We start from the raw sequence: 14,238 nt of genomic DNA on the forward strand, positions 1-14,238 counted from the left end.
GGAAGGTAAGCTGCTGCCACAGGGTGGGTTACCGACTGCGTCTCAGTTTAATCAGCTGCCTGCAGGACGCCATGGAGCCAGTGCACTTCAGAGTAGTGCATGGATTTATGGCTCTCAGTGTTGCTACTTCTTGGGGGCAAGCTCTTTTCTTTCTGCATGATGCCTGAGAAAGAACTCCTGGTCTGAACTAGTTTCTTTCTTTCCTGGATTCCCAAGCCAGTCAGCTCTCCCAAGAACAGCCTTGCAGAAGCCTTGTGGAACCTGAAGAAATATAAAGGACTACTCATGTCAGATGATCAAGAATGTGGAGAGACCACAGGATCTGAGGATCATTTTTGAAAAATGACAGCTTCAAAATACACAACTACCCAGAACAAACCAGACAAAGCAACACCGAATTCAAAGCTTCAGAGCTCTACTGACGTTAATAACAAATAGACCTATGAAAGCGGAGGGGCTAGCAGCCACACTCTGGATGAGGCCCTGGGCCAGACACCTTCTGCCCCTCCATCCACTTTCCATCCTCTCTGCCTACTCTTTGGCTGTGGTTCAGGCCACAGGGATGGGGAAGAGATAGGAGGAGATGAAGGGAGAGAAGGGAGGGCATTTACCTCAGGCGGTCACAGCAGGCTGGGTGTGCCCCAGCCTCTATCCCGTCAGACCTGGGGTGGAATGCCTCACTATTACTAGTTCTGGGATATAATGCACAACCCCTTAGGATTCCTACACCCATTCTTCAAATATCCTCAGATTACCCATTTTCAGTATGTTCTTTCATGCCAAGACCCTAATACAGACACTTCATTAAATGTCCAGGTGTTTAATATGTCCTTGAACCAATGACCATGTTGTAAACATTGACACTGAAAGACCCAGCCCTGACCCAGGCCATAGACCACTTTAAAGATCCCTGTTTGAAAACCAGGCCTGACACGCTTAGTCTCTGGTATGGGGAGGCTCTCCAGAGTTCAAGTTTAGGGAATGAAGGGTTCCTGGAAAGCCTGTCTTTCTGGGGTTCCCAGTCTGGCTGGTAGATGCTCTCTCACCCACAGAAAGCAGGGGTCTGCATAGGCTTAGGTCTTGAGCCTGAGGACGGGCCATCTCAGGGGGCCTCCAATTCCAGGGAGACCACTCTGGTTAGGGAAGGCTGAGAATTCTCACAGCTTGCTGTTGGCTGAAAACAGCAAAGCTGGATTTTGGTGCGCACCTCTTAAGTGAGTTGAACACTGGCAACATAGTCCCTAAGAGGCTATAAAGAAAGGCGGAATGTAACCATCATCTAGGAAAGTGATTCCTCACTTTGTGACCGTGTAACTGTGTCTTATTCAGGTGTCTTTCGGTCTTCTTCAAAAGTTTCGAGAATGTTCCGTTAAAGTGTCTGGAATGTCTCTGCCTGACATGGGAACAGCACAGGTCTCCAGCTCCTTGGGGAGAGATCAGGCACAGGTGTGCTCTGTTCTCAGCACTGAGCCCAAATCCAGCCCTCCTGGCATGTCCTGCCCATCTCGCCGAGATCCCAAGCATGGCACAGCACTGATGCTCTTGCCATCGCTCCATCCTAGATGAGGTGCACGAGCAGGGCAGAGCAGGCTGAGCCAAATACCAAGCCCAAGCACATGTAAAAAGACATTACCACGCCTGTGGCCTCAGCCAGCTCCCTGGACACAATCTTAGGCCCATAGATGAGGGCCAGGGTGCTAAGGTAGCCATTGCTGAACCCCAGCAGGGAGCTGAACAGTATGGGATAGATGTCAGATAGGAAGACCACTGTCTGCAGGTGGACTCGGGGCTGGTAGTTGCAGAACACAAAAAGCGGGACGAGGCCAGTCCGGAGCAGCACCAGCCCGGGGAGCACCTTACTTCTGGGCCCTGGCACCTGGATCCAGGCTGTGATCTGCCGGCCACAGAGGTCGGCAAAGTTGTACAGGAGGAAGGCAGTGAGGGGAATGAAGAACTTAGTGGTCCACGGTGAGCCTGAGTCCTTGTCGAGGGACACAATGTTGGTAGAGATGGAGGGGAAGATGATGCTGGTGATGAAAAGGAGGTAGATGATGCAGAAGCCCAGGCCAGCCGTCTTCTTCAGGATGGGGCGAAGGGGTGGTGTCGGGGAACAGTTGGACCCAGGAGCCACCAAAGGGGCATTGAGGGAGTCCTGGGGCACCTGCCCTTCACCAGAAAACACGTGGGCTGGCCAAACAGACCTCATGTAGTACCTGCAGGGGGAGAGGACTCATGGTTAGAAGGCCTCAGAAAAAAAACTTGAGATTTCCAGAGATAAGGCGGGGGACCTTTAGGCTCAGCATATAAACCCTGAGCCCCTGATGGCCTGCAGCCCTTCAGATAATGTATGTGAGGTGGCCAGAGGGAAGTCCCCAGCACAGTCTCTGGCCTGCCTGTCCTGGTACTGTCTGAGAGGCTGGACTCCAGCCCGTTGTTCTGTGGTGGTGGCCGTGCCCCGAGCAGGGATGGAGGAGACCAGCTCTTACCACCATATGCTTTGTTTTTGGGGGTGAGAGAGGTAGAGATAAAACAGCATTTAAAAATACAAATTTTTTAAATTACAAAAGTAACACATGCTTGATGCAATTAACCCAAATAATACAGAAGAGAAATGAAAACTCTCACCTCTGGTCTTGCTCTTTAGAGGCAATGATCATTAAAATTCTGGTGTACATTGTTCCATGCATGTGCAAACACCCCGCGCCCCCCTCCCACAATTATATTTCTTAAGCAAAAATGGCATCAAACATACATATATATTATAAAGCTTTCTGCGACAGTGTAATTCCGAAATATATAAATACACAAATATATAAATAATAAACACATAACTGCCTAAACACACGAATAACTATTATACGTAAATGCATACACGTAATGGCCTAAAGAACAATCCTGTGGCCATCTTTTCACACAGGCTCTATGTCTTCCTGTTGCATTGCTGCATAGAGTTTTACTGTATGGATATACAATCTAACTGCTCCCCTACTGATGGATAGGTTAGCTCCAGTTTTTCTCTATGGCAAATAATGGTGCAATATCCTTATACATAAATTCTTGCACACCTGTACTAGTATTTTAGCAGGGCAGATTTCTAGCAGAGGAACTGCTAGATCAAAAGGTTTATACCTTTAAATTTTTGATATTGATGTATTGCTCTCCAAACAGGCAGGACTAATTTATCTCTACTCTATATGACTCACCCACCCTAACTAAAATAACATACCTTTTAATCTCTATGAGAGCACCTGTTTATTTCTTTTTAAAAAACTGACCACAATTTATAATCATTGTGTTAGTTTACTGGTTTATCATGTCTCCTTTAATAGAAGACAGCTCCCTGGGGCAAGAAGCATGTTTGGCTGTTTCCAGCTAAATCTCCAGGCACAGTATAGCCCTTCGAAACATAATTATTGAAAGAACGGATAAGCCTATAAAAGTGATTTTTCCCCTGTATCCTCAATACTGAATATTATCAATCTTTTTCCATTTCTGCTATTCTGACCAGAATAGAAAAGGCTTTGGTCACTTTGCTTTGCTGTGTGACCTTGCCTAAGTCACTCGATCTCTCTGGCCTCAGGTGTCTGAAAGCTAAAAGACACAAGCTGACTGTATGAAGATACCTCAAACAGAAGGGTTGGTGTGGGGGTGGAACAGCAGCTTGGTGATGGCTGGGTTCTGGTTTCAGTCCTGTTCTGCCTCCCTGTGTGACCTTAGGACAGGTACTCCTCACTCTGGACCTCAGTTTCTTCCTCTGTAAAATCGAGGGGTTCTGCAACCATGAGCTTTTGAGATTCCTGCCAGTCTTCCCATTCTAAGAGTCTCCGGATAACAAGTGGGCTGGTGGGAGGATTCCTCCCCAGAGTCACATTTTCATGTGATGCTGAGCAGGGTGTTTCAGCCTTGAACCCTGTCTTGTTTCACAATCACTATTTAGGGAAAAAAATATATTCTTACTTCCCCCTCTACTTAGTGTCAGGTCCTTGCCTCAAGTCTGCTCTGAGAAAGCTCCCCAACAAGTTCCTCTGGTCAAAGCTCTTCCTCATAAGTTCTTCCAAAACTAACCGTCTCATCTCACCCCACAATGGTTACCAGCCTCCAAGACTGCGTGAGGCTCAGTTCCTCCCGGGTGGAACAGGGCAGCCCAGCCCAGCCCTCTTGGTGCAGCAGCACCTATGGGCTCCCTTTTTAAAAAGTAAGATTTTGTCTGAGCAGCTCCAGGAACACAGGTCTCCCTAAGGCTCCATCCTCAGCTGAGTTTCTATAAACCTAACAGTCTTGACCAAAGTGTTAATGAGCAAAGAAGTAGAAGCTTCCAAGGGACAGCATAGCTCTGGGTGTTCTCTCATGTGCTCGGCTAGGAAGGTTTTGGGCCTGCTCAAGTGAGACTGGAATCCAGGATGACCGGTTGTCCTGGTTTGCCTGAGACTGTCCTGGTTTTAGCACTGAAAGCCCTCATCCTGGGAATGCCTTCAGTCTCAGGCAAACAGGGAAGACAGGCCACCCCCCTGGAAACTGACCCTTTTGAAGCACTCTGAAACAGGACATGGGGAAACAGCAGAAAGAGTGCTGGGAACCTCCTGCCCACTGCTCATTCAGTAACTTAAAAATAACTTAATCAGTAGTGACAAGGCCAGGCAGTATATGGGGTGCTGGGGGGACAATGACTCAGCCAGACCCCAGGATTCACAGGGACATTGTCACGGAGCATGACTTGGCAATTTCTGACAGTGGCCTTGAAGGGGCAATTGTGTGCATGTGAGTGACCAAGAGGACAAGGAATGTTCTCTGTTGATACAATAGCCATGTGACCATGTGACACCACACTTTTCGCTGTTACCTAACAGAAGAGTCAGCACAACCTAGTGGACCCAGGGGACCAAGAGCCAAAAAGATGTATGTCTGACCCTTGACTCTGCCTCTTGTTTGCTGTGACCTGGGGGCTAAAGTGACTTCTTGCAGACAGAGTGATGGGCAACCTCATGGGTCTGTAGCTGCCTGGAATACTGGGGAAACACAGTGTCAAGTCACTCAGGCCCCTTTTATCCTCCTGAGGCCACTGAGGCCAGCTGAAGTTGTAATAATCCTCAAACTGGAGAAAGCAACCTGCTCTGGTGGAATGGGGGTTCTGTTGATTACGGAAGTGACTCTCACAGGGACAAGAGGAATAAATGATGAGGTCAGACCCCTGCGGTCACAAGCCAAGGACGTGACATGGTGCGGTAGATAGAGTGTAGGTAGTTCCAGAAACCTAAAAAATCTCTGACTGCAACTCACCAGGTGAGCAACCTGAGCACATCTATTAACTCTCCAAAGCCTCGGTTTCCTCATCTATAAAATGGGAAAATACAGTAACAACTGCACACAGTTGTAATGTATAATAAATGAAAAAAAAAAATGTATACATGAACTGCTTAGCCATTGCACAAGATAGGTTCTTGTAGAAAAGGGCAGAGCCAGGACTCAATCTATCTCCAGCCCTGCCAGCTCACACAATGTGGGACCACAGGCCAACCACTGGCCTTCTGTCTCAGTTTCTTCGCCTGTAATGTGGGAAAAATAATTCCTGCCTTTCTTACATCAAATAAGATAATGGATATGAAAATGCATTGAGAAGAACAAAATGTGAGAAAAAGTCAAGGGTTGTTTTTTAAAGAGCAAGAGGAAGCAAGAAAGAAAAAGGAATGAGAGAGAGAAAGAGAGACTGAGACAAGAAAAGACGTCCCACAGAATAGAGAAAGGCCCGGAGAGATAGTGGTTGAAAACACAGGTGTGAAATCGGGTTCGAATCCTGATGCTGCTGCGGACAGGCTGTGGGACTCCTGCAGGTAACACAACCTGTCTGTGCCAGGTTTTCTCATATATGAATGGTAAATCATAGTGCTGCACCCTGTGAGGAACAGGTGTGTGAGCATAACTGAGTGACAACCTCTCTGGCTAGGACGAGCACAATGCATGGGCAACAGAGGTGCTCAGTGAATGGAGCTATTATTCATCAATCTTATTCCTCAGGTTCCACTTCCACCACCTACCCTCCCTGACCAAAAATCTGCAGACTCCAGTTGCTTGGGGGTGCAGCACAAAGCCGACTTCTCGCATCCGTCAGCCTGGCCAATTTATTGAGTGACTACTATGAGCCAGGCACAGCTCAAGGCACCAGGATATAGCGGTGAACAAAATCCACAGAATTTCTGCCCTCAGGGAGCTCACACTCCAGTGGGCAGATGGGCAGTAAGCAAGAAAACATGCCATCTCATTAAATGATAGAAGAACACCAGCAAATAATATAGAGATATAATCACACATAAAAGAAGAGTGAATTGAGAGTGAGAGGCAGGGCCTCACCTGCTATACTCCAGACGGGGCAGCAGCAGGTAGAGCCCAACACAGAGCCCGAGGAAGACGTCTGCAGTCAGGAAGAAGGCCAGCGCGCTGTCCGTCACGTTACTGGACAATGCCAGGTCCACCAAGGCGGCCAGGGCACTGATGGTGCCACCCATGGCTCCTCCTGTGGACAGCACAGGTCACCAAGGAGCCGGACAGGGTGGGTCCACCTACCCTGTGTCTTGGGCCTGACCCCTCTCTGCTTGGGTTTAAAGGAGCCAAAATAAAAATTCTCCCTGCTGAGAAAAATGCTGCAGTTCTCAAAGTATCCTGGATCCTTGGCAGACATGGAGGGGTTCTAGAGCCGTGAACTCTCTGACTCTAACAGGGTATCAGTTTTCATGTCTCGGGTCCTGGTTCTTTCTGATGGACTTATAAGAAGCTGCTTGCCTGAGGCAGCAAATGGCCTCCAACATATTGCCTGTTTCCTGGTTTCGCCCCCGAACCCTGGCCCTCTCTCTCTCTTTATTGCCCTTCCGGTGGGGTCAGAAATTTTAGGTTCTGGTGTGAGACATCTCAGAGAGCTCCTCTCCCCTGTTCTTGGCCCAAACCATCCACCAACCACACTGAGAAAAAGGCTAAGGGAATGTCCTGGCACAGGCTCTCCTGCTGCCTGCAAACCAGGCGATCCGATCTGGGGAGTCCTTACCGGTTACCAAGACCCTGTGCCTCCCATCCGTGAGCTCACAGAACTTACCTTGCTTCCCATGGCAGCTGTGGCATCATACACATGTGCACACACACGTGTACACATGTACACACACGTGTACACATGTACACACACTCATATACATGCATACTCACATGCGTTCACACAATACACACATACCCTATCACATACATGCTCACAAATCTTACTCTATCACATTCACATATGTACTCACATACACAATCATACATACACCCACTCACACACATACACATTCGTATCCATACACATATGCTATCACACTCTTACACACACATTCACTCATATGCACACAACTGCCCCACCATAAGGAACGTTCTCTGTTGACACAACAGCCATGCGACGATGCGACACCACACCTTTCACTGCTACCTAACAGAGGAGTCAGCACAACTTAGTGGACTCGAGAGCCAAACAGATGTTTGGCTGACCCCTGACTCTGCCCTTTGTTCACTGTGACCTGGGGGCTAAAGTGACTTTTTGCAGACAGAGTTTACTCATCTGTAAAATGGGGATGATGTTTAGAAAGGGCCCGGCACATAGTAGACTTTCAACAAATGCCAGTCCCCTTCTTTGCCGCAATCACACGGTTGCTCTTAGGATAAGGGATGTGTCTTCCTTTTTCCGTTGAACCCTCCCAACCGTGGGTAGTCAACTCGTGTTGGCCCAGGGTCAGGTTACATGTGTTAAATGTGTGAGCAGATCATTTATTCTTCTCTACCTCCATTTATTTGCCTGGGAAATGGGGCTAATATTCATCCTATCATCACAGGAGACTGTAGAGAGGGGGAAGTGGGACAATGAATGGAAAAAGCACTGAACACACAGATACGACCTTCAGTATCAGTATAGTAAGTGCCTGGTGATGGCGATGGATTGACTGACTGGCTGAACGAATGAATTTTGATTCTCAAGGAAGCAAGAAGCGGCTGACTACAAACAGCAGACAGAAAACTGCTCCGTGTGGGCGTGAAGTGCTCTGTCATTGTTTTATCAGGCGGCTCTGACTGGGCACCAGTTTTCTGCCCATTGTTGCATGAGTGGGAGAGGGACAGTTCCAGCCCTCTTCCTCTGTGACACGCATCATCACTGCCTCACTCACACTCTGCCCAACATCGCTATGGCTCTGCAGCAAATGGCCCATGGCCCTGATGGATGATCCTTTCTCTCCAACCTTGTCAACATGAGCTCTATTAGCCAGAGGTTGGGATTTGAGGGGAAGGCAAAGAAATAAAAGTTAGTATAGTACAGACTCAAGAACCAGAACATCTGGATCCAATCCTGGCTCTACCACTTCTGACTGTGTGACCTTCAGAAGTTGCTTAACCTCTCTGTGCCTCCACTTCCTCATCTGTAAAATGGGGATAATACCCACCTCTTAGGGCTGTTATGAAGACTAAAAGGATTAATAGATGTAAAGTGCTCAGAACAGTGTCTGGCACAGAGAAGTGTCACATAAATCTTCTCAGATTCCCACTTAGGTGTTTGGCTATTTCTGTCCTTCCTACATCAAAGCAGCAACAACAGGGTAAACCCTTTGCCAAGAGGCTGCCAACTTCTGAGAAGCTGTAATCCCCACCTCGGCGTTTTGTAAGAACTGGGGTTAAACTCAGTAAGACATTCCCCAGCTGCCCCGAGGAAGAGATCTAACATCACTGCCTATTGATTTTCCTCTCTCTCTTCTCAACTTGTAGAGAATTTACAATATTATCATCAACAACAAACCAGGCCTCCGGGAGCTCATCCTTCATGACTCCCTACTTTTATCTCATCAGTTATGGAAATACATGCAAATGAGGGGCTTAAAAAAACACCAGTACAAAACGAATGAATTGTTTCTCAGATGCCAACACAGGCAGAATTCACAGATGGGCTCCTCTGGATTAAAAAACAACCGGGCTGGTAAGGTGGCACTGGGCCTCTGGGAGAGTGGGACACCTCGGACTTTCCAGGGTGACGGGTACTCACTGGGGGCCGCACACAGCGATGACAATGGCTCAGGGCTCAGGGCAATTAATACAGAAGTGTCAGGACTGGACTTTTGGAAAAGTTCACAGGCCAGTTCCCTTCCCTAGAAGATTTGCAGGTGGCCAGATGAACCAGAAGGGCCCCTTGCCAACATAAAAGATATGTTCAATCACTGGCCTCTGAAGAGGTACCCAGCAAGGCTGATGTGCTGTTGAGAAATATGTCCTCCAGCAGGATGGAGGGAGATGAGGGGATAAGAGCTTCTCTTTGGGAATTAAATCCAGCATTTGGTGGCCATTTCCTTCAGCCTGGGCATGCCCTTTCTTGAAGCATCGCTAGGACATATTGATTGTACGTAGGAAACTTAGCAATGAGTCCATTTTTATTTTATTTTAGGCCCAAGGGTTTCCCAAGATAGAGCCAGAAGCCTAATCCTCTATCAAAAATGGAAAGCAGATTTGAGGTCACATCTGAACTCGACCCATTGACAGTAACTGCTTCCAATGCTGTGTTGAGAAGGATTTAGAGGCTCAGGAGGAAAGATACAGATCTTTTAGTGGTGTCTGGCACTGGCGTGGGAGCAGGAAGGGGATATACTCTTGTCAAGGTATTTGTCATCCCTGTCACATACTACCTGGCATTATTCATTAATAGGCATGCAGCAGATTCTTTGTGAAATTTTTCTCAAGTGGGCAAATGCTCACAGCACTCCTCCCCATGACAGGGATGTGTGGAGATGCTGAACTGAGCACCTGAGCCCCAAGCCTCGCTTTAAGAGGTGGTGGTCTCCCGGGTCAGATTCTTACTGACCCAGCTCCTTTTTATCTTGTTGGGACATCTGCATGAGAGAACAAAACTGCTAAGGGCTGGAAACAGGCTTAGGATCAGCATAAACATGTCAGCTAAAGGGTTTGACCCAAGTCGTGCATCAGCACCCCATAAAATGCCAAAGTTCAGAGTAATGGAGGAGATTGTTTACTAGGCTGTCAGCACCTGAGAAGCTGAGTCTTTGTTCATCTTTGTATCCCTGGCATAACAGCATGTCTTCTATAAAATTAGAAAGGAAAACAAGGCAGATAGAGGGGAGAAAAGAAGAAAAAGAGAAGGGGGAACAGGTAAGGGAAAGGGAAAATGAAGGGAAAAGGGAAAGGGGGAAAAGGAGGGAAAGAAAGGAAAGAATGCTGTTTTAGGAAATACACTTGGTAGCTACTGTGTCTTCCAAAAGTGGCTGCAACTATGTCCTTCCTCCCGCCTGCTCTTCTCACAGTAGGATTTTTATACTCTCCCACTGAGACATATGGGTCTTTGTTCTCTCCTCTTGAACTCAGATGAGCTTATGGCTATGGTGGAAGTGACCCTAAATGGGTAAGTCATAAAAAGAAAATACTTCTGCCTGGGTATCTTGGGATCCGTGCTCTTACTACCCAGATTCCATGCAATGGGGAAGCCCAAGCAGCCATGGTAAGGTCCAGGTGGAGAGGAATCCTGACTCCGGCCCTGGCTGAACTTCCAGCCAACAGCCAGCACCAACGTGCCAGCCAGGCGAGCACACCATCTAGAAAGTTGATTCCCCAGCCCCAGTTGAGCTGTCTCAGCTCCACTGTGTAGAGCAAAGGAGAGCTGTCCCATGAACTGCTGCCCAAATTGCAGATGTGAGCAAAAGAAATACTTTTATTGCTCTAAGTCTTTAAGTTCTGGGATGCTTCGTTACACAGTAACAGATAATGAAAACATACCTAACACTCATTTTCTTTTCGGGAAGGGCTGTCACATGCTCACATCTGGCTCCTTCACATGTCCCCTGGGGTGAAGTGACCTGGTGGGCTGTCTGGACCTCAGCTCTCACCTGATATCAGTGCTTGGGAATTCCTCATAGGGAAGGAGCCTGTCATGCCAAAGACGCTGCTATTAAAGATGGTGGCGGTGCCGCTGAGGATCGCCATGCAGGTGATGGTAACAGCAAAGAAGCCGTGGGTCCAAGAGGAGGTGTCCACCTTCACCAGCACGGTCATCACCACGAAGATGGTCAGCATGATAGTCAGCGAGGCCAGGACACGGACATGAGTCGAAACTCTAGGGCGAGGATGCCAGAAGTGGTTAGAGACCCCTCAGAGCACCATGCCAGGGTGGGGTTGGTGAATGTTCTTAAGAGAAGCGGCAGGTGGTCTCAGGGCTTGGGACTGCAGTCAGGAGGCCTGGGTCTGAATCCTGCCCTTCCTGGCTCACTAGCTGTGTGGCCTTGGATAAGTGACTCAATCGCTCTGGTTTCAGCTTCTGAATCTGTACAACGGGGAGGAGAATGAGTCTGCCCAAAGGGGTGGCTGTGAGGATCTCCAGAGGGAAGGTGTAGAGTGCAAGGAACAGTGTTTGGCTCGGGGTAATGCCCAGGGGCTCTCAAGGCAAGCTCCCCACTCCTCCTGCCACAGGGCTGAGCTACCGCTGGCTTTGCTTCGTGTTTAAACAGAGCAATCACCCACTGGACTTCCTTTCCCCAATACTTAGCAGTGAGAAAAGCAAAGGTAGAATAGAAAAAAAAAATATTCTCATCATCCCCACTGTCATCATAGTAAACACTCAGTACTTAATTTGTGCTAGGTATTCTTCTAAGCATTCTCTATATGCTAAATTGTTAAATTCACATACCAGTTCTACAGATAGGTATTCTTACCCATCTCACACGTACAGATAAGGGAACTGATATCAGATGCTAAGGACCTTGCTCAAGGTCACTGGGCTGTGAACCCAGGAGGTCTGGCTACAGTCTGTGCTCTCAGAATGACACTTCAGTTCCTATTCTGAAATGAAGAAAATAACGTGTGGTCTAGAATAAGAGGCCAGGGCAGAAGGATTCTCCTGTGATGGTCTCAGCTGTCATGGGCAGCAGCTGATGCCAAGCTGGTGCAACCCCAGGCCAGACCCACCCTCTCTATCCCTGCCTCTAGCATGTAAGCCCGACATTCCTTATAGCCCCCAACCTGCCCAGACACCACCCTGCAGGGAGAAGCAGGGAAGGCTGGCTCTCGGAGAAACTGCAAATTTTTATTTCAGGGAGAGAGAACATCATCTAAGGAGGCTGTTTAAACCATCAGATTATACTAAGCTTTAAACCACATTGGACATTAAGTTAATTTTCCTGCTAACCAGTAGATGGGGGCTGGGGGAAAAAACCAGATCAATTATATACAATTTTGGAGGGGCGGGGGTTGGGAGGAGAACAAAAAAAAAAATTGAAAGGTAGAAAAAAATACATGTGACCATATAAATAGGTGTGAAATGATGAGCATGAAAAACAAGAAAGGATTTTTTCAAAGTGTTTTTGTGGCCACAGGCTAATGTGAGTTTCCTTCTGATCTAGCTGAAGGAAGCAGGTGCTGCCTCTGGTTACTAAGGGGACAGAAGGAAGCCGGAGCAGGTTCAAGGTTGTGGTGTGAGTCTGAGGAGAGCTGGGACCAGAACACAGGTCTGCTGAGCCCCAGCCCACGGCTGTCTGCTAACATGAGTCCTCTCTGGCTTGTTCATTCCAGAAGCGAGTATTGGGCAACTAGTGTATGTCAAGCACCATTCTGGATGCCCGGGGCACAGGACACACAAGGAACAAGTATTTTGATCTGGTATGCAATGTGCTTTTATCAAGAGGGCCATAGGGCATCCTGGGAACATCCAAGGGGCCCAAAATCCATCCTGGGAGTTGCATAGGCTTTTTGGAGGTGGTACTTAAGCTGGATGTAAGATGTGTCCGGATGTGAGCGAGAGCGTGGCACATTCAGGGAACTGAAATGGAGTCTGGCTGCGAGTGAGACTGGGAGCAGAGGAGGCTGGAGAGACATGGAGCTCCACCCTAGAGGGCCCTGTTAGCCTGATCAATGACAGGACTTGATCCTCAGGGTAGGGCACGGAATGGATGGTAGTCTTTGCCAGCATCCCTCCCCACAAGAACACTCCTTCTTCCACGCCGAGTTGTCCTGGGGAGGTGGCTGACTGGCCACAAATGATGTTCATATGACCCAGTCTGGAGTGATAAGCATATCCCATGCCACTAGCCACTGGATGGGGTTAGGGATTAGCAAAGGAGCCAGGCAGAGCCAGTCAGTGCTCCTTGAGACTGGAAGGTGGAGAGAAGCTCTTTCTCTGCTGCGACTGTGTTGGGGCTGCTAGCTGTCACCTGACCAGCCGCACAGGAAGAGGCCACATCCCAGATGAAGCCAAGTGGACAGATACGGAGCCTGGAGACGGCGCATGAGCGGGAGAGCCTTGTGGACTTGTGTGATCCCCTAGATCCAACAGTGCCTAGAGGCAGACTTTAAACTTTCCAGGTAAAGAATGAGAAAATCCTTTTTGCATCTCTATTGTTTGTTACCAAGAGTGCCGACTAACATAATCAGGGTTTCCAGCTGCGGAGCTACAAGCTATGGGTGCCCTTCCCATGTGGTCTTCCTCTTATTAGGAATCAGTGTACAAGTGACAGGCAATTAACACCTCCTAAAAGCAACCTTCAACCAATGCTAGGGAAGTGGGTAGATAAATACCCCAGCTCCCTCTCCCTCAGGTGCGTGTGCCACACTGACTCCCAGAGTTCCTCTGGCAGGTCAAGCTCTGTCGCCCTCTGTGGGAACTGGCTTAAAGAGGCATTCTTTATCGGCTGCCTTCCCTGCCTCACCTCTCTTCTTCACTCTCCCACCTTCGCCCCCCAAACAAACTACTTGCACTTGAATCCTTGTTCCAGTGTCTGTTTCTGGGGAACTCTCCACTAAGACACATTTTTCCCAGGGTCGGCAGGGGCCTAGTGGATGGAGCACCCGAACCACTGAGGACCCAGAGTATCAATGTAAGTCACACCAGGTGCCCTGGAGGCTGGTGGTCAGGCCTTACCTCTGCGCAGCACCTGAACCACTGAGGACCCAGAGTATCAATGTAAGTGCACACCAGGTACCCTGGAGGCTGGTGGTCAGGCCTTACCTCTGCGCAGGGTGATCTTACATACTCAGCCTCCACACAGTGCCTCCCTCCCAGAAGGTGGAGCTGCCCAACACATCCCCAAAATAAGAGCCAGCAGGGGCACAATGCCTGAGTCAGAAGACCAGAGCCCGTTCCAGCTCACACCAACTCACTGTGTGACCCCAGGCAAATATCCACCCTTTCTGGGCCTCAGTTTCCTTATTTTGAAAAAGACGAGACTGGACAAGATAATGTTCTGGTCC

The 14,238-nt window shown here is 48.5% G+C and overlaps 1 protein-coding gene across 1 annotated transcript in view; it reads right to left on the minus strand.

The window, feature by feature from the left end:
* Positions 1–800: 800 nt before the first annotated feature.
* The window catches only part of SLC29A3 (solute carrier family 29 member 3), a 38,323-nt gene continuing 24,885 nt past the window's right edge, over positions 801–14,238 (minus strand). The window contains exons 3-5 of the mRNA XM_025049413.1: positions 10,887–11,113; positions 6,346–6,508; positions 801–2,213 (exon numbers count right to left, since the gene is read on the minus strand). Coding sequence (XP_024905181.1) covers positions 1,559–2,213; positions 6,346–6,508; positions 10,887–11,113 — 1,045 coding nt within the window. The 3' untranslated portion in view covers positions 801–1,558. The remainder of the gene's footprint in view (positions 2,214–6,345; positions 6,509–10,886; positions 11,114–14,238) is intronic.

This window comes from Pteropus alecto, unplaced genomic scaffold (genome assembly GCF_000325575.1).
Source record: "Pteropus alecto unplaced genomic scaffold, ASM32557v1 scaffold155, whole genome shotgun sequence".
Lineage (NCBI taxonomy): Eukaryota > Metazoa > Chordata > Mammalia > Chiroptera > Pteropodidae > Pteropus > Pteropus alecto.